Below are 27,008 nucleotides of genomic sequence, written 5' to 3' on the forward strand. Positions count from 1 at the left end.
TCCCCCTCTTTTCCCAAGTCACTGAGGTAATTCTGCATGGGAAATCTGTGGGATGTGGGATCATTCCTGCTGCTGCTGGACCCTGTGGGATCTCCTGGAGCTCTCATGGGGTGGGGAAGGCACTGGATGTGTGCTCAAACTCAGCCTAAATCTCCAAACCACCTTAAACCAGACCCATAAACCTCATTTGGAGAGGGATGGGTGCCTCATGTGAGGAGCTCTGGGTGGGACAAACTCCCCAAAATGAACCAAATCCCAAAACATCCATCCCCATCGAGTTTGGGGTAAAGTCCCCTGATGGACCAACGTGCTGGATTCGATTCCAAAAGGAAAATATGGCCCTAAAGCCACCCAGCCCTCCTGCTCCTTTTGGGCCTGACCCAAATCTGCACCTCCCCTCCCCCTGCATTTCCCCCCGACACACCTTTCCTTCCACTGGAACATAACCCCAAATAAGATGTTGGCCTGACATGAAAGGAAAATGTATAAATATTTTTAAAAAGAGAAGAATTCCTGCCTCTCCACCAGTTTGCTCCAACTAATAGGTTTCAGATGTCTCACATACTTCATTCATTCAGCCCCATTCAGTCTCCTAGGAGCCCCCGCTGTATTTATTAAACACAGCAATTGTGGAATGTTCAGCACTTACAGAATCAAACACACCATTTTTTTTTCTTTTTTTTCCCCCTCAAAAAAAAGCATAATTAGAAGAACTTTGTGAGTGACCTAAAACCTGCTTGCAATGCCAGTGCCCACTGCAGCCCCCTGCAGCTGTCCCAAAGCTGGTGCTGTGGTTTAACCCTTCCCAAAAGGTTTTTTTTGGGAGTTTTCAGCTGGGCAGGATGGTTTTCCTGCCGTGCTGCAGCAGCTCCTGCTCCTCTGCCTGTTCCTTGGGCCACTTGGCTCCCCCACCCCGCTTGTCTCGGCAGCTCTTCGCAGAGCTGGAGGCTGGAACCCTGCAGATGCCAGAGCTAATTTCAGCAGCACGGAGCTGGAGAACACGAGCTGCTTCCTGGAGGGGCTGGGATGGAAGCAGACAGGGGAGCAGAGCCATTGCTCCTTGCAGAGCTGCCAGGGAGAGCTGAGGATGTCTGGGCTGCGCCGGCAGGACGCGGGGCGGCCGCCAGCGCCGTCACCTGCCAGAGCTGGGGGGCTCAGGCTGGGCTCCCCAGGGCCTGCTCAGCCTGGCTCTGGCCCAGGGCTCTTTTTGGGGAGAGACACATGAAAAGCAGAGCTGAGAGCTGAGCTGAGAGGGGACGTGAGGCCCTGAGCTGGGCCGGGACCATCTGGCAGCAGCCAGCGGCGGAGGAACGGCCTCTGCCTGAGGCCACAACCAGTTCATGCAGCTGCTGAGTTCTGTCGGGCTGCAGGGCTCCAACAGGAGGTCATGGCCTGCAAGCAGCCCCCCTGGGCCAGCAGCTCCATCCCCTGGGCCAGCAGCTCCACTCCAGCCCCCCTGGGCCAGCAGCTGCATCCCCTGGGCCAGCAGCTCCACTCCAGCCCCCCTGGGCCAGCAGCTCCATCCCCTGGGCCAGCAGCTCCATCCTTGGGCCAGCAGCTCCACTCCAGCCCCCCTGGGCCAGCAGCTGCATCCCCTGGGCCAGCAGCTCCATCCCTGGGCCAGCAGCTCCATCCCTGGGCCAGCAGCTCCATCCCTGGGCCAGCAGCTCCATCCCCTGGGCCAGCAGCTCCATCCCCTGGGCCAGCAGCTCCATCCCTGGGCCAGCAGCTCCACTCCAGCTCCCCTGGGCCAGCAGCTGCATCCCCTGGGCCAGCAGCTCCACTCCAGCCCCCCTGGGCCAGCAGCTCCATCCCAGGAAGGGACCCCATCCCATTCCATCCCATCCCATCCCATCCCATTATCCCATTCCATCCCATCCCATCCCATCCCATCCCATCCCATCCCATCCCATCCCATCCCATCCCATCCCATCCCATCCCATCCCATCCCATCCCATCCCATCCCATCCCATCCCATTCCATCCCATCCCATCCCATCCCATTATCCCATCCCATCCCATCCCATCCCAGCCCGGCCCAGCCCAGCCCTGCTCACCCATCCTGATCACAGGCAGCTCTTCCCAAAGGTGTGGGGGTTCATTTTCCCCCTTTTCTGGCTGCCCCATGGGAGGCCCCTGTTCATGGGAACGGTGCTGCTGTTTCCACACTCCTGCTCACTCCCAAGGGCCTGCAGTGGGTCCTTCCCAGCCTTTCCCAGGGGGGCTCTTGGTTTCCAGGCAGGTCCCTGGTTCTTGGTCCCACTGCAGGAGGTTGTACGGGAAGGGATGAATCCTGGTGGCTGTAAAACACCAAATGTGCTGAGAGCCCCTCCAGAGCCTCCCAGAGCCTCATTACAGCAGGGGCTAATTAAAGCCCAGATGTCACAGCCTCTTGCTCGGTCACAGATCCTTGCTCTGACCATCTCCAGGGTTCCAAGTCCTCCTTTGCTTTTGCCACCTCCCTGTGAAGGAAAAAGCCCTTGGGGAGTTCCTGGAATTTGCAAGTCTCTGGTCAGGGAACGGGCACAGCCCCAACACGTGAACATCCCTTCAGGCACAGCCTGGGACTGTTGGAGTGTCTCTGATCCTTAGGGTCCCTCCCAGCTCAGGACATTCCATGGTCCTATAATTCCATGATTAATTAGCAATCCAGGTTAATTGTCTGGTGCGGTTAGACCCTTCCAGAAGAACCATTTCTACTTGTAGAGTGTCTCCAGACCCCCGGGAGGCCAGCTGGGACTGGGACACCCCCAGTATGGGGACACCCGGAGCCCCAGGTATCCTGCTCATCCCTCAGATCCCCTGCAGGGAACTCCCAGGTGAAACCCAAGGCACCTCCTGCAGCTCTGGGAGTGCAGCCCCTCCCATCCAACCCATCCCAAGCTTCAGGAAAGCCCAGGCTGCCTCAGGGATCTGGGGGTCAGGATTCGAGGATCTGGGCCAGGAATCCAGGGAGCAGCCCAACCTTCCAGCTCCTCTTGCAGAGCTGCTCCATCCCCAGCTGCTCCCGGATATTCCAGTGTCACTCAGCTGTGTGTCATGGCACAATTCCAGATTTCTGCAGAGATGCCCAGGCCAGGAGCACAAAGCACTGGCCCAGCCCTGCTGGGGACATCTTGACCATGTCTTGGAAAAAGCCCTGAGGAAGATTCCTGCCCATTCCTGAAACTCTGTGCCCCTGGGACAGCAATTCCTCCCCATCCATCCCCAGGGTTTCCAGCCTTTCTTGTGAGCTTGGCCGAGCATCTGCTGGTGATTAAGGGTTTTGTCATCTGGAAAGAGCTGACAATTACCTCCAATTATTCCAACTAGGTCAGGTTCTTCAGCACAAGTTTATGCGATGACTCTTGGCTGGAATTTAGGATTTGGAACCCCTCTGGAGAGCAGAATCCACCTCTCCTCTCTCACATTCAGAAAAAATTCTTTCCATAAATAACAACTCCTCGTCCCACAGGACCTGACCTGTGTGTCCCTGACCTGCTGTTGTTTCAGGACAACACCCCAGGAACTTCACAACAGGCCTGGTTCTCCAGAAGTGGAAAAGGCAGTGGAGGGAATTTCAGGATGCTCCAGGAATTTCAAGAAGGGTTTTTTCTTATCGAACTTTCCACATTGAAATTCCCAGCTTGCTTGGAAATGTCCTTTGGAGCCTCAGGTGCCAGGTGAGAGTGGGGACTGAGGTTTAAACTCTGGGTGGCAATTTCCTCATTCCTTTTCCTGGGATCTACTGTCCTGGACAGGCTCTAATTTCCCACTGGGAGCTTATTGTGTGAGCAGCAACCATTCCAAGTCCTTTAAAGGTTCCTGCCAACCCAAACTCTTCCAGGGCTCTTTGGACACTTCTCCAGCCCCACAGCAGATTGGGACCATCCCTCTTCTCCAGGGAAAGGGTTTTTCCAGGTGTCCCTCAAAAGCTCTGAGCTTCTCCACACTCCCAGTTCCAAGACTCCACGTGCCTGGGAAGCCTCCTCAGGAATGTCCTGCAGGAAAGGTGGAGAGAATGGAGAGCCCAAAATGCAATTGTGGCTCTGTCCTTGTCCCCCTGCCCAGCACAGGCACCACCTGGTGTTTTCTGGTTCCCCCGGGGGCAGGAGCCCAGCTCGGGGCACACCCCCAGCACTGAGATGCTCCAAATGGGACAAACACAACTGGAAAATGTGCTGCACTGCAAGGCCAGGAGATTCCAACTCCTTCTCCCTAATTACAAGTGATTGCTTCTTGGCAAGAGCTCAAGCTGCCAGAGCAGTGAGGTTTTACAAACATTCACACAGGCATTAGATCATTGTTTGAAGGAGTTATTGGCAGCCCAAATCTGAAGTAAAAACAGAGTTTAAAGCAGACCATATTGACCAGGGTGAAGCTGGCTGCTTTCATGTCTGCTGCTTGTCTCTGCACACCCAGGACCCCAGGGCTCATTTCCTGTCACTGCCAGCACTGGGACATTCCTGGGGCTGGGTGTCACCCTTCTGATGTTGGGGGTTCTGTCCTTGTTGGGTCACAGGTTTAGAGAATTGAGAATCAAGGATGGTCTGGGTTGGAAAGACCTTAAATCTCATTTAGTGCCACCCTTGCCATGGGTAGGGACAATTTCCTTAATCCCAAGATGCTCCAAACTCCAACCAGCCTTGGACATTCCAGGGATCCAAGGGCAGCCACACTCCTCTGGGAATTCCATCCCAGCCCCTCCTCACCTTCCCAGCCAGGAATTCCTTCCCAATATTCCATCCATCCCTACCCTGTGGCAGTGGGAAACCATTCCCTCCAATATTTATTTTTTCTCTGTATGTGACAAACACCTTCCCACATCCAAACACACATTGGGAGTGAGGCCTTTTCCCTTTGTACTTCAGCAGAATCTTTGTGTTTTACCTCATGAATTTATCCTGCTGCAGAGGTGAGTCTGTCCTGCACCATGTTCAGGTGGGGCCAGGAGCTTCTGGAGTCTTGGACATGGATAAAAACACTCCAGGCTCTGGCAGCCAACGAGGTGTTCCTAAATTAGATCTCCTGAGAGCAGCAGTGGCTTTGAAGGGGAGGTGAGCTGGTTAGTGCCCAGCATTACCCCTGAAATGAAATCAGTTTTACTGCACTTGCAGGGAAGGGGAAGGGGAAGGAGGGAAGCAGAGCCCCTTTGCTGGCACGGGGGGACACTCAGGAGCTCTAATTGTGAGATTCCCCAGTGCTGAGGTAGAAAAAGCTCCAAACTAAACCCAGGAGCCTTGGGAAGGTGCAAGAAGATCCAGAGGAGGTTTTTGGGGCAGCTCCCTTCTCCTGAGGCCAAAACCCCGGGCTGGAAAGGGTGGAAGTGAAAAGTCAGGGTGTGCAGGCTGAAACCATGGCTTGAGTTACACAGCCCAGGAAACCCAGGGAAGTCACATCACAGGAGTGAAAAATCTCCTGTGCTGTCAGAGATTCCCTTCCCAGCCTGAAAAAGGCTCTTGTGACACTGCTCCAGGGTTCCCTTGGCACAGAGGATTTGGGGTTCTCACAGAGCTCCCATCTTCTCCCAGAGATACAAATTACTAAGGAAATAAATTAATCAAAAGTGGTGTCTTTTTGTTACAGAGACAGTTCCATAAACGATGGAGAAACAACTGTGAGATCTCAGATCAATCCTGTCCTGCCAAGGCCAGTTTTGAATCAGAACCCAAAATCAAAAGGACCAAACAAACACAACACACAAACAGCACAGGAACCACCCTGGAAAAGCTCTCAGGGATTTGCCATGTTTTAGAAAGAATGTGGAATTTCTGCTGCTTTAAACTGATTTTACAGCACAAACCTGGTGTTGCAGCAGCGGCTTTAGGAAAATCTGAACCAACAAAAGGCTTAAAGATATTTTTGAATATTAACCAGTCCCACTCTCTAGGAGGGTTTAGTGATTTTGGTCACCTTAAAATATGGGAATTTTGCAGGAGAGCTGATGTCCTTCCTAAGGTCAGACCTGATGAGATGGAGCCAGGAAGAAAAAATAACTGGTGTTGGTTTTAAGTGTTAAGCAATTCTGCCTCTCTGAAATAAGTAGTATAATTTATTGGTTTTTTTCTTGCTCACACAGCGAAATCCACAAACTGCCCAGACAACAGGAGGGGGGGATTTGTCCCCTCATGTAAATGCATTTTTGCCTTGCAAAGCTGCACTCTGGGCAGATCCCAGACCCCCCGTGTCACTGCAGACCCCCCGAGGCTGTTTGGGTACAGATCAGCCCAGGGGTGCTGCTCCGGACGGACCATCAGAGCAGTTTGCCAGCCAGGCCGCCGCTTTCCCAGGGATTTTCCCTTTGCAGTGTGTTGGGAAGGTCGCTGAGCTGCAGGGCAGCGGCGGGAGGAGCGGGAAGCCTGCGGGGATCATCGCACCTGTGCCTGAAGGAAGCTCTGCTGTCAATGACATCCCATTATCTCCTGCTGCTGGAAACCCTCCGCAGCCTCCACCCGCCGCTAACACCCCTGACCTGGGACTCGGGTTTATTTTCTCGTTTTATAAGAACCAGGTTCTTCCCTGCTCTCATTCCTGGCCGGCTGTGAGGCTGCTCCGGCTCGGATACCCGAGATGGAAAAGAGGGATCTTGTCCAACAGGCTGGCTGGGAAAAATCCTCGTCTCCACACGCGCCCAGTCCTGCCATCAGCTGGAGCGAGGTGGAACTTCACAGGAGGGGATGAACCGGCTCTTTTTTCCACAATGACCTGTGAGGACAGAAAGTGCTTCCAGAGCCCAGGAGAGCTCAGGGAAGAAAATCTGGAGGGCGCAAAGTTGGCAAAGCTTGGGAAAGGCCTCGGTGAAAGGAAGGTGGCGGATCGCTGCCTAGGTCCCCATGACATCCCAGAGATGGGATATTGGGAAAGAATTCCTCCCCGGGAGGGTGGGCAGGCCCTGGCACAGGGTGCCCAGAGCAGCTGTGGCTGCTCCATGATCCCTGGCAGTGCCCAAGGCAAGGCTGGACAGGGCTTGGAGCAGCCTGGGATAGCAGAAGGTGTCCCTGCCATGGCAGGGGTGACCCAGGACGATCTTTAGCGTCCCTTTTGCCACTCATTCCCCTCCATACCTCCCCCCGTTTCCCGCCATCGCCTCTGCCCTCACGGGCTGCGCCCCGGGGTCTCCCGGCCCCGCGCGCAGGGGCTGCGGGACGCGCCGGGACCAGGCGGGGGCGCCACCGCCCGTGGGCTGCACTGAGCATGCGCACAGCGCCCCCCGCCGGAGCGCGGGAAGGCAGCGACGGGCGGTACCACCGGGGGCACGGCGGGGGGGGGGGGGTTGTAATGGCTCCGGGGCTCCGGTGTGAAGCCTGGAACCCGCCGAGGCTCCGGTGTGAGGCCTGTGACGCTCCGGAGCTCCGGTCCGCGGCCGTCTTAACGCGGAGAACAGCCGTCCCCCGTTAATCACGGCACTCCCCCCCCGCCAGCCCACATCGGACATGGCCGCCCGCCCCTCACGCCCGCCGCTGCCGTGACGGCCCCGCCCCGGTGGGCGCTGAGGGCTGGGGTGGGGCGGAGGGCGAAGGGACGGGCCCGGGGCAGAAAAGGAACCGACCCCAAGGGCAAAAAAAGGTCAAACGCAGGAAAACGTAGTGATTGTTCTGAAACAGCAAAGGGACTGGCTCTGGGGGCAGCGAAAGCACCGACCCCAGGGACAGCTCAGCCATCACAAACATGCCAAAATTATCACAAGCCTCAAGCCCATTTATTGCCCATTCCTGAGCACTGGTGGCTCCGTGCTGCTGGGCTGGGACAAGGACAAGGAGCCGGCCTGGGATGGGGACGGGGCCCTGCCTGGCTGTCACAGCCCCAGCCAGGGTGTCCCCGAGGCCGGCGGGCTCCAGGCGCTGAACTCCCCAGAATCCGCCAGGTCCTTGGCGGCCACCTGGACGTGGTGGAGGCTGCCGGGCTGCAGGTCAGTCAGGGTGTGGGATGTCACCTCGTACGGCCCCACCTGGGGACACAGCGGGCTCAGGGACGGGGACGGGCACAGCCGTGCCTCAGTTTCCCCAGGGGGTGGCAGTACCGTGGTGGGGACGGAGTTGTTGTCCCAGGAATAGCGGATGCGGTACTGGAGCGGGAAATACTCCGGGAATGGCCAGGATGAGGGAGGGCTCCACTCCACCAGCAGCTTCTGGGGCTCCCCCGGGATGGGGGAGACCCTCAGGGCCTCAGGGGGGTCTGGTTTTACTGGAGACAAGGAATGAGAGAATTCCAGGATCCCCGAGGATCATCTCATCCCACCACGGACACCTTCCACTATCCCAGGTTGCTCCAAGCTCTGTCCAGCCCGGCCTTGGACACTGCCAGGGATCCAGGGACAGCCACAGCTTCTCTGGGAGTTCCACTGCAGGGCCTCACCACCCTCACAGCCAAGAATTCTTCCCAATATCCCATCTAAATCCTCCTTTAGATGAAAACCAACCCCCTTGTCCCATTACTGCGTGGATAAAGTCGCTTTCCTTTGTTTTTGGATGTTGTGGCTGCGGGATCCAGCATGGGATTGTTGGGGACAATCTGAGCACTGCCAAGCAGGGGAGACCCCCAAAGGATGAGCAGGGGGTCCCCACAGCACTCACCAATGTTCTCCAGGAGGAAGAGCAGGGTTTTGGTGGCAGCTCCCAGGGCGTTCCGGGCTGTCACGTTGAGCTCGTAGGGAGTCATGGAAAACACCTGCAGGTCCCCGAAGGAGCAGCTCCAGGGGCCCGTGAGGCTGCACTCACCTGAGTCAGTGCCGTGCCTGGGGACACAGGGACAGCTGCAAGGGCTGTGTGACACGGGGAGAGGCTCTGGGGTGCCCCACTGACCTGTAGGTAGCCACGAAGTCGGTGTCCAGCAGAGGGTCAGGGCTCAGCTGCCAGGAGCAGTTCACAGCCTGGGGGTAGCTGGTGGCCCAGCACTCGATGGATGGTGGTGAGGGCGGGTCTGGGACAGGGGACAGGGGACAGGGGACAGGGTCACCCCACTGCCAGCACCCCCAGGGACCCCCGGCCAGCAGCGGGGGCTCAGCAGGGCTGGGGGCACTCACAGCCCAGCCGCAGGCAGATGGTGGCCCAGGTCTGGCCGGTGACAGGGTGGTGGCAGCTGTAGTGGCCCTGGTGGGCCAGGCTGGCGTTGGGCAGGGCCAGCCCCGGGGCTGGGGACGTGCCCAGGACGGTGTCACCCCGGCGCCACTCAGCCACAGCCCCCAGGCACGGCAGCAGCACCGCGGTGCCCAGGGGGCCGTGCTGAGGGGTGCAGGGACCTGGGGACACGTGGGGACACGGTGGGGACACGCAGGGATGGGGACACTGCATCAGGAGCAGTCTGGGCCCCCCAGTGCCATTCCCAGTGTCCCCAGACCCCCAGGGTCCCTATTCCTCCATCAGTAATCCCTCCGTGCCCATCCTCTGTACCCCCATGTCCCCAGTCCCTCCAGTGTCCCCAGAGACCTGTCACTGTCCCCTGTCCCCTCACTGTCCCAAATCCCCTCCATCCCGGCTCCCTCCATCTCCGTCCCCAGTGCTCCCAGTCTGCCCAGTCCTGCTGTATCTAGGATCCCCAGATGCCCCCAGCCTCCATCCCAGTCCCCCCCCCCGTTGTCCCCATACCTCTGTCCCCGTTGTCCCCCTCCCCAGTGCTCCCAGTGCCGTTGTAGGGGACAGTGCAGGCGGGTGCCACCAAAGCCACCACCCAAAGCCACCTCATGCTGGGAGACTCAGCAGGGCTGTGGGGACAGGCAGGACAGTCAAACCCCAGCACTGGGGACAGCACAGACACCTCAGGTCCCCAGGGGGACAGGGACACCACCCTGGGGCCCCCCCACACTGCCGTGCCTCAGTTTCCCCCCGGCCCTGCCACGCACCCTGCACAGGGATGGATTTCAGAGGGGTCAGGAAAGAGGGGGTTCCCACAAGGACCTGCAGCCACCCCCACACCTGCAATCAGGGGTTTGTCCCCTCGGTGTGTCCCCACCTCCATCCAGGGCAGCACTGTCCCTCACAGAGCCCCCAAAGCCCGGCCTGGGGGCCGAGCTGAGCTCCCTGCTGTCCCCAGGGACAGCTCCTGCCCCTGTCACCTCCCCCCACAGCCCCAGGGGGGCCCGGCTCTGCTTGCCCTGGCTTTGGGGCTGCTGTGGGGTCACCCCAGACCTCCCGCGGCCCCCGTGCTCACCGCAGCAGGGCCGGCTGGCACCGCAGTGTCCCCGCCGGATCCCGCCGCTCCCCAGCCCATTTCCTCGCAGGAAGCGCCGCTCCCGGGGGACGGAGCCGCTCCCCCCGCGCTGCCCCGGGCCCCGCGCCCCCGGGAAAGCCACTCCAGCCCTGGCCAAGGGGGATCCCGCCTCTCCCTTCCTTCGTGGTCACCCCTCCCCTCGGGGGATGGCGGGGCTGGAGATGGTGGCACCGATCCCCTGCTGTCCCCAGGTACCCACATCCCCCCGTGCCCACCCCGGTGCCCCCAGAGAGGAGCCACCCCATTCGTGTGACTATAAATAACTTTATTGCTACTGTGCTGGGGGTGGGCTGAGTGCCCGGCAAAGCAAAGGGACACACAGGGTGCTGTGACAGACCTGTCCCCCCCTCCCTGTGCCACCCGTGCTGGCAGGGGCTCATCTGCCCTGCTCCTGCAGCCGCTGCATCCTCAGGATCTGGCACAGGAGTCTCTGCACGTCCTCGTCCATGTGGCCCTGGGGTGGCCCATTGGAGCGGGGACATCAGGGAGGCTCCGTGCGTGTCCCCGGCTCAGCCCCTCCGTTGCCTCCTGTGGGTGGCAGCGGCCCGGGCCCCACCCCAGTGTCCCCAGCTGTCCCAGCCCTGTCCCCAGCTCACCTGCACGGCGTAGAGCAGGTGGCTCCGGTACAGCGTCACCACCTTGCTGTGCCTCGTCTCTGTCTCCTGCAGCACAGGGAGGGGGTTTGGCCACAGGGCTGGGGGCTGGGGGAGCCCCCAACCCCCCAGGTGAGACCAACCTCCAGCTTCTCCTCCAGCGCCCGGACCCGGGCCTGGAGCGCGGCCGTGTTGGGCGGCGATTGTGGGGGCGGCCCTGACTCGGGGAGGGCGTTCAGGGCTTCCTTCAGCCTGAAAACCTCCTTGGAGAGCTCCGTGATCTGCACAGGGCACAGGGGGTACCGGTTACCCCGAGCACCTGTGGCTGCCCCATCCCTGGAACGTCCAGGGCCAGGCTGGACGGGGCTTGGAGCACCTGGGACAGTGGGAGGTGTCCCTGCCATGGCAGGGCTGGAACGGGATGGGCTTCAAAGTCCCTTCCAGCCCAAATTCAGTGACTCCACGAGTGTGGCTCCAAAGCCACCGTTCCCCTGCGAGCAGCCCTCCACCATTCCCCGTCCCCTACCTTCCTGTCCCTGTCCCTGACCAGCCGTGCCGCGTCCTCGGCGTGGCCGTGCATCTCCCGCAGCCGCCGCGCCTCGTCCTTCGCCTGCTCCAGCTGCTTCTGCGCCGCGCCCAGCCTGTCCTCGGCCGCCTGCCGCTCGCTCTTCATGAACAGCGCCTGTCTCTGCACGCGGAAAACCTCCTCGCACGTCTTCTCGTGCCGCCGCTCCAGCTCCTGCAGCCGCTGCGCCAGCGCCGCCGCCTCCGCCCGCAGCGCGGCCTCGGCCGCCTCGTGCTGCGCGCGCGGCACGGCCGCCGCCAGCTCCGCGCGCAGCCGGGCGGCCTCGCGGGCCTCGGCGCCGGCCGCGGCCTCCAGCTGCGCCAGCCGCTCCCGCAGCGCCCGCGCCTGCTCCCGCAGCGCGCCCGTGGCGCCGGCGTGCTCGTCCCGCGGCACCCAGCCCTCGGCCCGCGCCCGCTGCGGCCACGCCGGGGCCTCCTGCTCGCGCTGCCGCAGCCGCTCCCGCGCGGCGCCCAGCTCGGCCTCGCTGCGCGCCAGCGCCGCCCGCAGCTCCGCCAGCCGCGCCTCGGCCTCCCGCGGCCTCGCCTCCAGCTCCCGCCGCAGCGCCTGCGCCTCGGCCTCGGCGCGCCCGCAGCGCTCCCGCAGCGCTTCCTTCTCCTCCGCGGGCTCTCCCCGCGGGCCCGCGGCCTCCGCAGCCTCCAGCCGGGCCTGCAGCTCCCGCAGCCGCCGCTCCCGCTCCTCCAGCTCGCTCTGCGCCCGTGTCAGAGCCGCCCGCGCCTCCGCCAGCTCCGCGCCCGGCTCCCGCTGGCCGCGGGGGGAGGAGCAGGGGGATGTCTGCACCCCCAGCTCGCCCAGCGCGGCCCCGCGCTCGCCCCGGGCCCAGGCGGGCTCCCCGGCAGGGCTGGGCTCCGCGGCCCCGCGCTGCTCGGCCCCCCCGGCGCTGCCCTGCGCCCGCAGCCGCTCCAGCTCCCGCTGCAGGGCCTGGTACTGACTGACGGGCACCACGGCCCCCGGCCCGGGCGAGCCGCTCTCGTCCCGCTCGTAGTTCTCCAGCACCTGCCGAGAGACCGCGAGGCCGCCATGGGCCGGGGGACAAGGACCAGAGGGACGGACGGACGGACGGAGTGGGACCTGCCTGGATTTTCTCCCTCAGCTCCTTGTTCTGCACGGTCAGGGACTGCACCTGCCCCTGGAGCGTGGCCAGCAGCTCCTCGGCCGAGGGGCTCAGCGTCTTCCTGGAGAGCAGCATCTCTGCTCCTGCAGGCACAGGGAGCTGGGGCTGTGCCCTCCCTGCCCAGTGCCATCCCCAGGGTGTCACTGGGAGGCTGGCAAGACCTACCTGGGAACTCGAGTGGTTCTCCCTCCTCGTCCTGCAGTGTCTCGATGTCGTAGCTCGTGTTCTCATTCTGGGGGTGCAGGTGGAGGTGACGCCCCTGTCCCCAGCCTGGGCACTGCCGGCTGTGTCCTGCCCACACCCACCTCCATGGAGGACAGGCGGCTCCGCAGCGTCTCCACCTCCTTGCCCAGCTTCTCCCTCTCCCCGTCCCGCACTGCCAGCCGCTCCTCCAGCTGCTGGATCTGCAGGGCAGGACACGGGCACAGGGTGCCCTTGGCTCCTGGCAGAGTCCTGGTGGCATTCCCAGCACCGGGACCCCTCGCAGAGCTGAGGTCACTCCAGGCTCTTCCCTGGCCTCACCTGCTTCTCCATGGAGCGCAGGGAGGCCTCATCCAGCTCTGCCCTCTGGCAGGACCCAGGGAGGAAACAGGGAGGGTGAGTGCTGTCCCCATGTCCCCTGCCCCCTCTGTCCCCCTGGGGACACGGTGGCATCTCCCCAGGAGCCTGCAGCCAGTACCTCCCGTCTCTGCTTCTCCTGCTGCTCCAGGCCCCGGATCTTCTGCAGGAACTGGGCCCTCTCCTGCCGCAGCCGCACGATCTCCTCGTAGGCGTCCCTGTCCTCCTGCAGGGAGCCATGGAAAGCATTGAGTCCAGTTCCTGGCACGGGAAACCCCCAAAATCCCCTGTATGCCCGAGGGGGCTCCTTGGCACAGACCCCCCAGTGGGGGAGCCCCTCATGGAGGAGTGGTTTGGGCTGCTCTGCACTTGCCAGGCCAGGTGAGGACCTGGGGACCCATTTCTCACCTGGCTGGGGGTGCCCAGGGGAGGCAGAGGAGCCTTCCTCTTCCTGGGGGTGCTGCTCTTCTCCCTGACCGAGGACTGGCTGGGCGAAGATGTCTGCAGACCCCCAGGGCAGAAGGGACGTCACACCCACGGTCCCCTCCCTCCTCCCTGAGCCTCAGGGGACCCTCCAGGGATGGGCACAGCCCCTGACCTGCGACGTCTGCTCGGCTGACTCCTCTTCTGTGGGGCAGAGCGGGAGGGGAGAGAAATCGGGGAGATTTAGGGGCTCAGACTCAGGTGGGCGCAGGGACAGCACAGGCAGAGGCAGCCCCAAACACCCAGGAAAAGGGGACACGTGCCCCCAGCCTGTGTCCCCGGGGTGCCCGGCAGCCTCACCGCTGGCCCAGGAGCGGCGCTGGGCCGCCTCCTGCAGGAGGTGCTGGATGAGAGCGTTGCCCGTGGCCAGCCCGTAGTGAGCGGCGTCGTGGCCGGTGGCGTCCACCACGGCCACCCGGGCCCCGGCGCTGACCAGCACCTCCACGGTGTCCGCGCTGCCGCTCTCGCAGGCGAGCATCAGCGCCGTCCTGGGCACGGGGAGAGCGCGGGTGAGGGAGGCACAGTCGCCGCGGCGGCTGCCGGCGCCCGGCGCTGCAGCCCCACCTGCCCTGCAGGTCCCGGCTGTTGACGGCGGCCCCGCGGTGCAGGAGGTACCGGCACAGCTCCGGGTGGCTCATCTTGGCAGCCAGGATCAGCGGCGTGGAGCCGTCCTGGGCACGGCAGGGGATGAGCAGAGGGCGCAGATCCCCCCACGGGACACTCTGCTCCCGATATCACCGCAACTCCCGTGTCCCACCCCAATTTCCATGTCCCGCTGTGCTGCGTTTCGGGACAGCCCCAGCCTGGCACCTGCAGCAGGGACACCTCACCTTGTCCTTGCTGTTCAGGGGCGCCTTGAAGTCACAGAGGATCTCGGAGCAGGAGATGCAGCCGCTGGCAGCTGCGGACAGGACAGAGCTGAGCGCCGCCCCTCAGGACAGGAGCGGTGCGGGGACAGGAGCAGGGACAGGAGCGGAGCGGGGACAGGAGCAGTGCGGGAACAGGAGCGGGGACAGGAGCGGTGCGGGAACAGGAGCGGTGCGGGGACAGGAGCGGTGTGGGGACAGGAGCGGGGACAGGAGCGGCACGGGGACGCGGGGACAGGAGCGGAGCAGGGACAGGAGCGGTTCGGGGACGCGGGGACAGGAGCGGCACGGGGACGCGGGGACAGGAGCGGAGCAGGGACAGGAGCGGTTCGGGGACGCGGGGACAGGAGCGGAGCAGGGACAGGAGCGGAGCAGGGACAGGAGCGGTTCGGGGACGCGGGGACAGGGCCGGCGCTGTCCCCACTCACCCGCCAGGTGCAGCGCGGTCCGGCCGCTGCCATCGGCCACGTCCACGGGGCAGGAGGCCTGCGGGGAGAGCCCCGGTCACGGGAGGAGGGGGACAGAGGGACAGAGTGGCTCTGTGGCACCGTGAGGGACAGGGGACTGACACACTCCGTGGTGTGGGGAAGGAGGGGACAGACGGACAAACCCCCTCTGCACGCTGTGTGAAGGACAAGGGACAGAGCCCCGGTGGCTCCCTGGTGCCAGGCAGCAGCACACAGAGCTGGGAACCACCGTGCCAAGGCACTGGGGAGGGAAGGGGGCTCAAGGGCAGGGAGGACACCGAGCTGGCACAGCACCTCCCTCCCCCCCTCCCTGTGTCCCTCCTCCCTCTCCTGTACCTGCAGCAGTTTGCTGACACACTGAGGGTGGCCGTGCTTGGAGGCCAAGTGCAGGGCAGTGTAACCTGGGAAGGGACAAACAGGTCAGAGCACGGCCAGCAGGGCTGTGCCAGAGGGGACAGCTTGGGGGACAGACAGAGAGACAGGCACACAGCAGGATCTGCTGGAACAGGGCTGAACAGGAAAGGGACAACCCCAGGAGCTCATTGGCACTGCTTGAGCTCCTTTAGGAAACTGGGACAATTTACAGCCCCCCAGGTATGGCCACCACCTCTGTCCCCTCAGCCTCAACACCTGGGGACAACCAGTGGCCCTGTGTGGCCCATAGCATTAGGCAGGAGCACGTGGTGGCCGTGTCCTCACCTGAGCTGTCCTTGGTCATGGCATCCACACCGTGGGCCAGCATTGCTTCCAGGCAGTCCACATTGCCCCGTGTGGCAGCCAGGTGGAACCTGCAGCAAGAGCAGGGGCTGTGGGACTCGTGTCCCTGTCCCCAAGGGCTGTGGGACCCGTGTCCCTGTCCCCAGCTCTGTCCCCAGGGTGACTCACGCAGATTTGCCCTCCGAGTCCAGCTTGGTGGGCACCAGCCCCTTGCGCAGCAGGAGCGACGTGACCCGCCCAGCATCGTTGTAGTCCACGGCCTGCAGCAGCTTCTCGTCGTTCTTGGTCCAGTCCTGGCTCTGCGAGGGAGCCCAGAGGAGGCTGTGACAGTGTCAGCTGTGACAGTGCTGTCCCCAGGGCGGGCAGGGCTGGCCTGGGCTGGCTGTGCTTGTCCCCATCCCTGCTGTGCCCCTTTCAGCCCTGTCCCTGGGGGTGTCTGCGCCCCTCTGCTGGGAGCTCACCCCCAGGTATGAGAGTTCAGCTGGGATGGGGATGAAAATCCCCTCCAGCCCCCCCAGTTTGCAGCTTACAGAGCAGAGGATTTACAGACTCAGTTTAGCTGTGCCAGGATGGGATTTAGGAGTGAGCCCAGCTGCCCCGGGGTTTGCCCCTGCCACCCCAAAATTCCAGTACTGAACCCAGGCAGCACCCACGGGAGCCCCAGCCCTGCCCATTCTCCCCTCTGATCCCATTCCCAGCCCTGCTTTGCTGCCGGAGGAGGAAGGGATCACACCAGGGCGGGCACAGCCGGCAGCGAGAGCAGATCCCCGGGGATGCTCCAGCCTCCCGGGATAACGGGGCACAGCGCTGTCCCCCCAAAACGGGACCGCGGCTGGGTGGGGATCTGCTCTCCCGGTGCTCCCGCACATCCCTGTCCCGAGGAGCGAGCCGGGGACAGGGCCAGGACCAGAACCAGAACCAGGACAAGGACTGCAAGTCCTGGGTTCACCCCGGCCGGTGAACACAGAGCGGCGCTGGCTGCGGTCGCGGCGGCAGGAAAGGGATGTCACCTTTGGGAGCCGCTGGCACCTGTCCCAAAGCCGCCTGTGCCCCCCGGCTGCCCCCCGAGCCCCTCCAGGCCAGTGGGACCAGCGGCGGGGAGCAGACCAGTCCCGCAGGGTTCCTGGGCAAACTGGGAGGGTGGTGCCCGCTCCCCCCACCCCCTTGTCAGGCAAGGACAAAGCAGGATGGGGAGGACACGGGGGAGCCCCGGGATGGGGATGGGGATGTGGGGTGCAGGTGGGGCAGAGGGGGACACGGCTCAGCCCGCAGGACGCGACCGGAGGGGAACCGGGACGGGAACCGGGAGGGGAACCGGGACGGGAACCGGGACGTACCGCGAAGGAGGCAGCGGCACAAAGGCAGATCTGCTTCATGGTGCTGAGCAGGAGGCGGCGGGAGGACGCCATGCGCCCCTCGCCCCCCGCCCCGGCCAGCACGGGCACCCCCGAGCCCGGAGCGCTCCGGCATCGCCGCCCGGGCGGGGGCCGGGGCTGCGGCACTGAGAGCCGGACCCGCCCCCTCCACCCCCGGCCCTCCCTCCCTCCTTCCCTCCTTCCCTCCCTCCCTCCTCAGCATCCCTGCATCCCTGCATCCCGCCACGCAGCGGGAGCAGCCACCAGGCAGGGACCGGCACCCAAACTGGTTTTGGATAATGTGGAAAAGGTTGTGAGGGGGCAGCTGTCCCGCCTCGTGCTCAAAAACACCCCAAAAACAGGGCTGAGCATCCTCCTGGCTCCCGAACAGGGGGACCTGGGACCCCCCGCCCTGCGCTGGGGCCAAGGGAGGGGTAGATCCCCCCACCTGCCCCTCGCGCACCCCCCAAACACCCCTCAGGGAGGAACCCCAAACCCCAGAGGGTCCCCGGGCGCTGTCCGGGCAGCCCCGGTGGCCGCGGGACATCCGGAGCCTCTCAGGGATGTGTCCAGGGCAGTGTGGGGAAACTGAGGCACAGAGCACCCCGAGCAGGATGGTCCCCCAGACTCCTTCAGCCTGTGTCCCCATGTCCCCAGCTGTGTCCTGCCAGGGCACTGGGAACAGCGCTGTCCCCCTGTGCCCTCTGCGGCCCCGTGCCAGGCTGCTGCTGAATAATTGAGGAGCATCGACAGGCTGGTTCCACGGGCTGTGACAGCTGGCAGAGCGGCACTTGTCCCCAGGAAGGGGACAGGGAGGGGACCTGGGGCCCACTACCCTCTCCATTGCTGTTCCCCACTCCCAGCGATGGCTCTGGGAGCACTGGGGGTGCACTGGGGGTGCACTGGGGGTGCACTGGGGGCTCGATCCCACCAGCCAGGGTGGCACTGCCAACCTCCATGGGGCTGCTGTCCCCGCTGTGAGTGACCACCCCGTGTCCCGGTGACACTGGGGACATCCTGCGGGAAATCCCCAGGTCCTCGTGTCCCAGTGAACACCCCAGGGCAGGTCCCCGTGTCCCCGCGTCCCCAGGGATGGCACTCACATCTGCCTTCTTGAACTTGGCCTTCAGGCTCTTCATGGCGGCTCAGCCTCAGCCCTGCGGCACCTGCTGGGGGGATGGCCCGGCGGGCTCTGTCCGTGCCCGGGCGCGGCTCAGCGCGGCCGCTGCCGCTGCTCCAGCCCGTGCTGCCGCTGCGGGCACCGCACCGGGGATTGGGTTACGGCCGCGGCTGCGGTTACAGCCCGGCCGGGGGGGCCGGGCCGGGTTTGGGGAGGGTCTGCGGGGGTGCCCGGCACAGGGGACACGGCCCCGATGGTTGGCGCCCCTTGCCCATCCCAAACAGCCCCCGGCACTGGTGGCACCTCTTGTACTAAGCTGGCATCTCCTTCCCCGCGCTGGCAGCGCCTGGTTCTGCCAGCACCTCTGTTATTGTCGGCACTCCCTGCTGCTCCCTGTCCGTCCTGCTCTCCCCGGCACCCCCTGCCCATCCCTGCACCCCCTGCCCATCCCCGGCACCCCCCTGCCCATCCCAAACAGCCCCCTGCCCATCCCCGGCACCCCCTGCCCATCCCCGGCACCCCCTGCCCATCCCCGGCACCCCCTGCCCATCCCCGGCACCCCCTGCCCATCCCCTGCACCCCCCTGCCCATCCCAAACACCCCCTGCCCATCCCCGGCACCCCCTGCCATCCCCGGCACCCCCTGCCCATCCCTGCACCCCCTGCCCATCCCCGGCACCCCCCTGCCCATCCCTGCACCCCCTGCCCATCCCCGGCACCCCCTGCCCATCCCTGCACCCCCTGCCCATCCCCGGCACCCCCTGCCCATCCCTGCACCCCCTGCCCATCCCCGGCACCCCCTGCCCATCCCTGCTTCCCTCCGGGCCGGGCGTTCCGTGCAGGTGGGGCAGTGTCGGGACAGTGTCGGGACAGTGTCGGGGCAGTGTGAGGGCACTGTAGGGATACACTGATGACAGACTCATGGTGCTCTCGGGGTACTAATGAGGGTAAGCTCAGGGCCGTGCCCGGCAGTGTCGCGACACCGTGAGCGCAGTTTCAGGGCCGTGCCCGGCAGTGTGGCGACACCGTGAGCGCAGTTTCAGGGCCGTGCCCGGCAGTGTGGCGACACCGTGAGCGCAGTTGCGGTGCCGGGCGGTGCCGGGCGCGCTGAGGCGGCTTAGGGTGAGGGCAGTGTGCGGGCAGTGCCGGCACAGTGCGAGGGCAGGCTCAGGGCAGTGTCGCGACACCGTGAGCGCAGTTTCAGGGCCGTGTCCGGCAGTGTGGCGACACCGTGAGCGCAGTTTCAGGGCCGTGCCCGGCAGTGTCGCGACACCGTGAGCGCAGTTGCGGTGCCGGGCGGTGCCGGGCGCGCTGAGGCGGCTCAGGGTGAGGGCAGTGTGCGGGCAGTGCCGGCTCAGTGCGAGGGCAGGCTCAGGGCAGTGTCGCGACACCGTGAGCGCAGTTTCAGGGCCGTGCCCGGCAGTGTCGCGACACCGTGAGCGCAGTTGCGGTGCCGGGCGGTGCCGGGCGCGCTGAGGGCAGCCCCGCCTTGCCCGGCTCCAAGATGGCGGCGGCGGCCCGGGGCGTGCCGCGCTGCCGCCCCGCCCGGCTCTTCCGGCCGCGCCGCGGCCGCGCCCATGGCGGTGAATTACGCGGCCGGGCTCTCGCCGTACTCGGACAAGGGCAAGTGCGGCCTCCCCGAGGTGAGCGCGGCCCCGCGGGGTCAGTCCTGCCCGCCCGGGTCAATCCCCGCCCGCCGCCCGCGGGCGCCGCCGGGCCCGGCGCGTTCCCATGGCGACCGCGGCCTCGGGCCTGCGGCACCGGGAGGCACCGGGAGGCACCGGGAGGCACCGGGAGGCACCGGGCGCTCCGTGCGCCCCCCGCGCGTCCGCGGCTCCCTCCGTGTCCCGCTGCCGGGGCTGTCTGTCCCCAGGGTGCCCCAGCGCACCCTCCGCTCCCTGTCTGTCCCCGCTCCGTGGCCCTTTCCGTGTCTCCATCACCCAGGGCTCTCTCCCTCTCCCCTCCGTGTCCCCCCGAGCCCAGCAGTTCCTGGGAAGCTTAAAAGGGGGTTTGGGGGGAGCTCAGGGACACTGGGGAGCCTGTCCTGAGCCCAGGGGGTGCTGAGGGGACAGGGACACACAGGCTGCTGTTCTTGTCCCTGTCCCCGGGGGATGGGGCTGCAGAAGCATCTCATGAATTAAATCCCGTGTCCCCACCTCGGTGGCTGCCATGCCCCTCGCTGTCCCTCGGCCCTGCCCTGTCCCCAGGGCCGGTGGCACTGCCGGTGACACTGCTGGTGACAGCTGGGGCTCAGCACACGTGGGGTGGCCCCGGGTGCTCCTGGAGCCCAGCCTGGGCCAGCTGCGTGTCAGAGCAACAAACTCCCCGTCGCTGTTGGGTGTTCCCAGCCCTGTCCCTGCACACAGACGCTCCAGACAACGCGGAGTCTCTCCCGTTAAATGTTTCTGTCGTTAAGGGATGCAAAATCCTTCATGGGTAAGAAGGAATTGTGGGTTACTGGGGCTCTAGGATCATGGAATCCCAAATGGTTTGGGTTGAAGGGACCTGAGGGATCATCCAGTGCCACTCTTCCCACTGTCCCAGGCTGCTCCAAGCCCTGTCCAGCCTGGCCCTGGGTGTTCAGGGATCCAGGGGCAGCCACAGCTGCTCTGGGAAATCCATCCCAGGGCCTTCCTCACAGGGAAGGATTCCTTCCCCATGTAATCCCCACCCACGTCTCTCCATCCCACGCTGGTTTTTGTCTTTTCCCAGATTTTTGACCCCCCGGAGGAGCTGGAGAGGAAGGTGCAGGAGCTGGCAGAGCTGATCCGCAGCTCCTCCAATGTGGTGTTCCACACAGGGGCAGGGATCAGCACAGCCTCAGGGATCCCTGACTTCAGGTAGGGCTGGGGGGTGGCACTGAGGCTTTGGTGGAAAGCTCTGGCTGAACCCAGACCTGCCCCATCCCTGCTGTCCAGCCTGGATCCAGCTGCAAACACCTTTTTCCCTCTCACACAGAATCCCCCCGTGTGCTGTGTTTGCACAGGATCCTGCTGATCCCTGAGCTCTGCTCCCATGGATGGGGCACCTGGAGCCTGAGCTCTCCCTTCCTGCTCTTTCCAGGGGCCCCAATGGTGTCTGGACCATGGAAGAGAAAGGGCTCTCCCCAAAATTCGACACCACCTTTGAGAATGCCAGGCCCTCCAAGACTCACATGGCACTGCTGGGGCTGCAGAGAGTGGGAATCCTGAAATTCCTGGTCAGCCAGAACGTGGACGGGCTGCACGTGCGCTCAGGATTCCCACGGTATGTCCCAGCCCCCACTGGGGCTCTGATTCCCAAGGAATCTCTGCCCTGTCTGATACAGGGAGGGGAAGCTGGAAGGGGATGGGTGAAACAGCTGGGATTTAGAGGAGAGAGGTTCTGGTTCTGATCCAGAGGGTTATGGAATGAAATCAGCCCTGGTTGTTGTTCTCTAGAAATGCTTCCAGGTGCTGTTTGTGCATGGGAAAAACAGAATCATGAAATCCCAGAATGGTTTGGGTTGGGAGGGACTTTACATCCCATCTGCCAAGGGCAGGGACACCTTCCACTATCTCAGTTGTTCCAAGTCCCATCCAACACTTGTCCCCATCCAGGTCCTGCTGGTTGTGGCTCTCAGTGCCACCAGGAGCACCTGGGGGTGAGGAGCTGGATCCAAGCAGGGCAATGAGCTGGAGCTCTGCTTTCTGGTCCTTTCCATCCCCATCCCTGTGCATGGAGGGAGCCTGGGAGCCCTGAGCTGCTCCCAGGGCTGTCTCACCCCAGTTACAGCACTGCCAGAGCTCTCAGAGCTTCAGCTTGCTGAATCTCTTGAGGGAGCAGAAAATCTGCCCAAAAGACTCTTAAAGAGCCTTTTTTACCTTGATAATTTTGCCAAGCTGGGGGGAGTCCCGTGGCTGGAGCTGCTCTGACTTACCTGGGCTGTGCTTCCCTCGTGGTGAGGTTGGGATCCCAGCAGAGACTCCTGAGCATCCAAGGGATTCCCTCTGCAGGAGCTGGGACAGAGCTGGGGGTGGGAGAGCTGCACTCCCTGCCTGGAGGGGACATGAGTGGCTGTGGCAGAGTTGTCCTCAGAGGAACCTGAGCCTGTCCTGAGCCTCGTGACAGCCAGAGCTTTGTCCTTCACAGACTCCAGCCCCTTACAAAAACCATTCCCAGCACTTAAGAGCAGCCAGTTATTGTCTTGGGAGGGAAAAGTGCTCGGAGCTGCTGGGAAAGGGGAGGAGAGAGCAGCTGAGTTCGAGGAAGAAAACAAAATGAAGGGAGTCACTGAGGCTTGAAAGATGCTGAGTGTGATGCTGATATCTCTGGTGGTTTATGCTGAGGGAGGGGAGGCCCTGGCACAGGTTTGCCAGAATAAAATGGGATGGCCCATCCCTGGAAACAAGGATAGAAACAGGATGGAAACCCTGGACAGCACTCTCAGGCACAGGGTGGGATTGTTGGGGTGTCTGTGCAGGGCCAGGGGTTGATCCCTTGTGGATGTCTTCCAGCTCAGGATATTCTGTGATCCCTGGAACAGTCAAGGATGGGGCTTGGAGCAGCCTGGAACAGGGGTTGATCTTTTAAGGTCCTTTCCAGCCCATTCTGTGACTCTGTGAGTCAGGACGTGGCTGAGGAGCATCTCTGTGTCCTTGCCTCTCCCAAACACCTTCAGCCAGAGCTGCTCCAGCCATTTCCTGTCATTGCAAGCCCCAAGTCCTGGGTCCTGCTCCCACTGTTTGTCTGTTTAAACTAAACAACCCTGGGAAAAGCAGGAGGGAGTGAGGAATTCCAGAATTCCATGGTGCTCCCAGAGCCACTGGCTCCTCTTCCAGTTCAGCCCAGCTCTGCTTCCCAAACGAGGCCTGTGCTTGAATAGGCTGAACTGGGGCCAAACTGGGGGAAATCAAGTCAGTCCTGTCTCACACAGCCTGGGGGAGGTTCCCAGTCAGCGTGGGGCTCTGAGGAAAATAGGAACAGCATGGCCATGTTTTCCTCTGGCTTCTGCTCTGAGCCTGAGGGGAATTTTAGGAAAAACAGGTGTCAGAGGGCTGGAGCAGCACAGGGACAGACAGGAATGTTGGGTGCTGGAAAAGCAAAGATCTGGATGCTCCCAGGAGCACAGATTTGAGTGGCTCAGGAGCTGCAATCAGTGCTGCAGATGGAAGTATTAAAAGGCCAGAAGCTCAGTCCCTGTTGGGGGATGAACCCATCCCCTGGCAGGGCTGGAATGCAGGGAAGGTTCCTGGGGAGGAGGTGGGGTTCCCCCAGGGCTCCCCACCCTCACCTGTGCCTTTCTCCCACAGGGACAAGTTGGCCGAGCTCCACGGGAACATGTTTGTGGAAGAGTGTGTGAAATGTGGGAAGTACGTGAGGCCTGGGGGGGCTGGGCTGGGATCCCCATCCTGGGAGGGGGCTGGGCTGGGACTGGGGAAACTGGGCTGGGATCCCCATGCCAGGGCAAGCTGGGCTGGGATCCCCGTGCCAGGGGAAGCTGGATCACTGTGCCAGGGGGAGCTGGATCCCCGTGCCAGGCTGTGTGGGATCCCCGTGCCAGGCTGTGTGGGATCCCCGTGCCAGGCTGTGTGGGATCCCTGTGCCAGGCTGTGTGGGATTCCCGTGCCAGGCTGTGTGGGATCCCCGTGCCAGGGCAAGCTGGATCCCCGTGCCAGGCTGTGTGGGATCCCCGTGCCAGGCTGTGTGGGATCCCCGTGCCAGGCTGTGTGGGATCCCTGTGCCAGGCTGTGTGGGATTCCCGTGCCAGGCTGTGTGGGATCCCCGTGCCAGGGCAAGCTGGATCTCCGTGCCAGGCTGTGTGGGATCCCCGTGCCAGGGGAAGCTGGATCCCCGTGCCAGGCTGTGTGGGATCCCCGTGCCAGGCTGTGTGGGATCCCTGTGCCAGGCTGTGTGGGATCCCCGTGCCAGGGGAAGCTGGATCCCCGTGCCAGGCTGTGTGGGATCCCCGTGCCAGGCTGTGTGGGATCCCCGTGCCAGGCTGTGTGGGATCCCCATGCCAGGGGAAGCTGGATCCCTGTGCCAGGCTGTGTGGGATCCCTGTGCCAGGCTGTGTGGGATCCCTGTGCCAGGGGAAGCTGGATCCCCGTGCCAGGCTGTGTGGGATCCCCGTGCCAGGCTGTGTGGGATCCCCGTGCCAGGCTGTGTGGGATCCCTGTGCCAGGCTGTGTGGGATCCCTGTGCCAGGGGAAGCTGGATCCCTGTGCCAGGCTGTGTGGGATCCCCGTGCCAGGCTGTGTGGGATCCCCGTGCCAGGCTGTGTGGGATCCCCATGCCAGGGGAAGCTGGATCCCCGTGCCAGGCTGTGTGGGATCCCCGTGCCAGGCTGTGTGGGATCCCTGTGCCAGGCTGTGTGGGATCCCCGTGCCAGGCTGTGTGGGATCCCCGTGCCAGGCTGTGTGGGATCCCCGTGCCAGGCTGCGTGGGATCCCTGTGCCAGGCTGTGTGGGATCCCCGTGCCAGGCTGTGTGGGATCCCCGTGCCAGGCTGTGTGGGATCCCTGTGCCAGGCTGTTGGGGCACTCAGCCCTGGCTGTGTCCCTGTCCCCACAGGCAGTACGTGCGTGACGCTGTCGTGGGCAGCATGGGGCTCAAGCCCACTGGACGCCTCTGCAGTGTCACCAAGGCCCGGGGGCTGAGGGCCTGCAGGTAGGGACCCTGCTGGGGTCTGCATTTGGGGGGAGCAGCAGCCCAAGGTGCAGGAAGGCTCAACAGCAGGTTGTTGTCCCCTCTGCCAGGACAGCTGTGCTGCCTGCTCTGCCCTTCCCAGGGAAATCCATGGTCCTGGTGTGTGTTTTGCAGAGGGAAGTTACGAGACACTATTCTGGACTGGGAGGATTCCCTGCCTGACCGTGACCTGACGCTGGCAGATGAGGCCTGCAGGTACTGCCACCCTGCTCACAGGGGACACTCCCTCCCCACCCATCCCTGCCCTGCTGCTGGATTTCTCCTCCCCCCTGCAGGAAAGCCGATCTCTCTGTCACCCTGGGGACCTCTCTGCAGATCAAACCCAGCGGGAACCTCCCACTCATCACCAAGAAGAGAGGAGGGAAGTTGGTCATTGTCAACCTCCAAGCAACCAAACACGTGAGTGAGCGTCCTGCAGCTCTGCACTGCTCCCTCCCCCTCCTGTCCCCTGTTCCAGGCCCATCCCAAGTTTGTCCCTGCACGTTGTCCCCTCCCAGGTGGCCTCTCTTAGCAGGCAAACAGGCTGGGAGTCCTGGGTTGGAGGGTTAAAACCTGCAACTCCTGCTAAACACGAGGAGATGGCAGGTAAATATTAGAATCATGGAAAGGGCTGGGTTGAAAGGGACCTTAAAGTTCATTCTGTTCCCTCTCCCATGGGCAGGGACACCTTCCACCATCCCAGGCTGCTCCAAACCCTGCCCAGCCTTATCCAAGTCTTAGGAGCAGAGTAAGAGCTCAGCCTGGAGCAGGTGTGTCCTCTTGGGGTTTACAGCCTGATGGGATGGCCACACACAGAGCCTGAGGAGGGCAGGCTCAGCTCCTGCTCAGCTCCTGCTCAGATGTTGGTGCCCCAATTGTCCAAAGGCTTTAATACCCAGAGCTGGAGGTTCTTGAGGTGTCACTGAGCTCCCTCGTGCCTGTCCTGCTGTGTCCCTGTCCCCAGCTCTGTGCCTGTGTCCCCACCCACACCCCAGCAGAGCCCCGGGCTCAGCTCAGGTCCCACAGGGAATGAATGACACGGTGGGGACATGGCCCTGTCCCTGGGAGGGGCTGTTTGTTCCCTGAGCTGTGTCCCTGCTGTCCCTGACCCCTGGCCCTGCTGTCCCTGTTCCCTGTCCCTGTCCCTGCTGTCCCTGACCCCTGGCCCTGCTGTCCCTGCTGTCCCTGTTCCCTGGCCCTGCTGTCTCTGACCCCTGGCCCTGCTGTCCCTGCTGTCCCTGTTCCCTGGCCCTGCTGTCTCTGACCCCTGGCCCTGCTGTCCCTGTCTGTCCCCTGAGCCCTGTCCCTGCTGTCCCTGCTGTCCCTGAGCCCTGTCCCTGTCCCTGCTGTCCCTGCTGTCCCTGAGCCCTGGCCCTGCTCCCCAGGACCGCCAGGCTGACCTGCGCATCCACGGCTACGTCGATGAGGTGATGACCAAGCTGATGAAGCACCTGGGGCTGGAGGTGCCCGAGTGGACGGGGCCAGTGGTGGTGGAGAGGGCTGAGGTGGCCAAGGCTGAGGAGCCCCTGGCCCAGGAGCTGCAGAGCCCCCTGAAGGAGGAGCCCCTGGCCCAGGAGCTGCAGAGCCCCCTGAAGGAGGAGCCCCTGGCCCAGCAGCTGCAGAGCCCCCCAAAGGAGGAGCCCCTGGCCCAGGAGCTGCAGAGCCCCCTGAAGGAGGAGCCCCTGGCCCAGGAGCTGCAGAGCCCCCTGAGGGAGGAGCCCCTGGCCCAGCAGCTGCAGAGCCCCTGAAGGAGGAGCCCCTGGCCCAGCAGCTGCAGAGCCCCCTGAGGGAGGAGCCCCTGGCCCAGCAGCTGCAGAGCCCCCTGAGGGAGGAGCCCCTGGCCCAGGAGCTGCAGAACCCCCTGAGGGAGGAGCCCCTGGCCCAGGAGCTGCAGAGCCCCCTGAGGGAGGAGCCCCTGGCCCAGGAGCTGCAGAGCCCCCTGAGGGAGGAGCCCCTGGCCCAGGAGCTGCAGAGCCCCCTGAGGGAGGAGCCCCTGGCCCAGCAGCTGCAGAGCCCCCTGAAGGAGGAGCCCCTGGCCCTGCTCAATGGCACGGTGCTGCCCGTGCCCTGTGCCGGGCGGGCGCCGCGGCAGCGCCGGGGGGGGCTCAGGCTGGAGTGTCCCAGCCCCGACACGGGGCCAACACCTGTGAAGAAGATGAAGGTGGAGCCTCTCCTCACCTGACCTGGACTGTCCCTGTCTCACCTGGGCTGCTTTTCCTACCGACTTTTTTTTATACCCTTAAATATTGTCCCTTTTTTTATGTCAGTATTAAATATACTTGAATTGTGGCTCGCGGAGCAGCTGCACCCACAGGCCTGGGGAGG

At 63.6% G+C, this 27,008-nt stretch overlaps 3 protein-coding genes across 4 annotated transcripts; 1 reads left to right on the forward strand and 2 right to left on the reverse strand.

Moving 5' to 3' along the window:
• Positions 1 to 7,649: 7,649 nt before the first annotated feature.
• On the reverse strand, positions 7,650 to 9,716 carry EBI3 (Epstein-Barr virus induced 3). The gene is made up of 6 exons (XM_079328427.1): positions 9,563 to 9,716; positions 9,001 to 9,216; positions 8,780 to 8,897; positions 8,552 to 8,712; positions 7,999 to 8,162; positions 7,650 to 7,926 (listed from the first exon to the last, which is right to left on the reverse strand). The coding sequence occupies exons 1-6, from the start codon at positions 9,657 to 9,659 to the stop codon at positions 7,774 to 7,776; spliced, it is 909 nt and encodes a 302-aa protein (XP_079184553.1). The 5' UTR covers positions 9,660 to 9,716; the 3' UTR covers positions 7,650 to 7,773.
• A 716-nt stretch (positions 9,717 to 10,432) lies between these two features.
• Positions 10,433 to 18,157, reverse strand: ANKRD24 (ankyrin repeat domain 24). Of its 2 annotated transcripts, none has more exons than XM_079328114.1 (19): positions 18,024 to 18,157; positions 15,734 to 15,864; positions 15,548 to 15,636; positions 15,185 to 15,249; positions 14,810 to 14,867; positions 14,346 to 14,416; positions 14,080 to 14,186; positions 13,816 to 14,003; positions 13,631 to 13,659; positions 13,441 to 13,533; positions 13,154 to 13,258; positions 12,997 to 13,041; positions 12,774 to 12,878; positions 12,640 to 12,706; positions 12,436 to 12,557; positions 11,304 to 12,356; positions 10,921 to 11,058; positions 10,781 to 10,846; positions 10,433 to 10,638 (listed from the first exon to the last, which is right to left on the reverse strand). In XM_079328114.1, the coding sequence occupies exons 1-19, from the start codon at positions 18,057 to 18,059 to the stop codon at positions 10,561 to 10,563; spliced, it is 2,646 nt and encodes an 881-aa protein (XP_079184240.1). In that variant the 5' UTR covers positions 18,060 to 18,157; the 3' UTR covers positions 10,433 to 10,560. The 2 variants fall into 2 exon arrangements, with proteins under 2 accessions (XP_079184240.1, XP_079184239.1); XM_079328113.1 differs by lacking the exon at positions 18,024 to 18,157 and adding an exon at positions 16,903 to 17,057.
• Positions 18,158 to 19,556: 1,399 nt separating this feature from the next.
• Positions 19,557 to 26,972, forward strand: SIRT6 (sirtuin 6). The gene is given in 9 exon segments (XM_079328120.1): positions 19,557 to 19,682; positions 20,752 to 20,879; positions 21,103 to 21,285; positions 23,310 to 23,369; positions 24,570 to 24,665; positions 24,819 to 24,899; positions 24,980 to 25,103; positions 26,069 to 26,365; positions 26,368 to 26,972. Coding segments are annotated over 9 exon segments (1,533 nt in total). The 5' UTR covers positions 19,557 to 19,616; the 3' UTR covers positions 26,866 to 26,972.
• The last annotated feature ends 36 nt before the right edge of the window (positions 26,973 to 27,008 follow it).

Source organism: Erithacus rubecula (assembly GCF_903797595.1).
Source record: "Erithacus rubecula genome assembly, chromosome: 28".
Classification (NCBI taxonomy): domain Eukaryota; kingdom Metazoa; phylum Chordata; class Aves; order Passeriformes; family Muscicapidae; genus Erithacus; species Erithacus rubecula.

Coding starts and splice junctions, on each gene's coding strand:
- EBI3 (XM_079328427.1), bottom strand. CDS start 9,659: ATGAGGTGGCTTTGGGTGGTGGCTTTGGTGGCACCCGCCTGCACTGTC. Junction 8,898..9,000: donor CATCTGCCTGCGGCTGGGCT/GTGAGTGCCCCC, acceptor CCCCTGTCCCAG/ACCCGCCCTCACCACCATCC. Junction 8,713..8,779: donor GACTTCGTGGCTACCTACAG/GTCAGTGGGGCA, acceptor CTGTGTCCCCAG/GCACGGCACTGACTCAGGTG.
- ANKRD24 (XM_079328113.1), bottom strand. CDS start 16,974: ATGGCGTCCTCCCGCCGCCTCCTGCTCAGCACCATGAAGCAGATCTGC. Junction 13,660..13,815: donor GCGCCGCTCCTGGGCCAGCG/GTGAGGCTGCCG, acceptor TCTGCCCCACAG/AAGAGGAGTCAGCCGAGCAG. Junction 12,879..12,996: donor TGCGCTCCATGGAGAAGCAG/GTGAGGCCAGGG, acceptor CCTGCCCTGCAG/ATCCAGCAGCTGGAGGAGCG.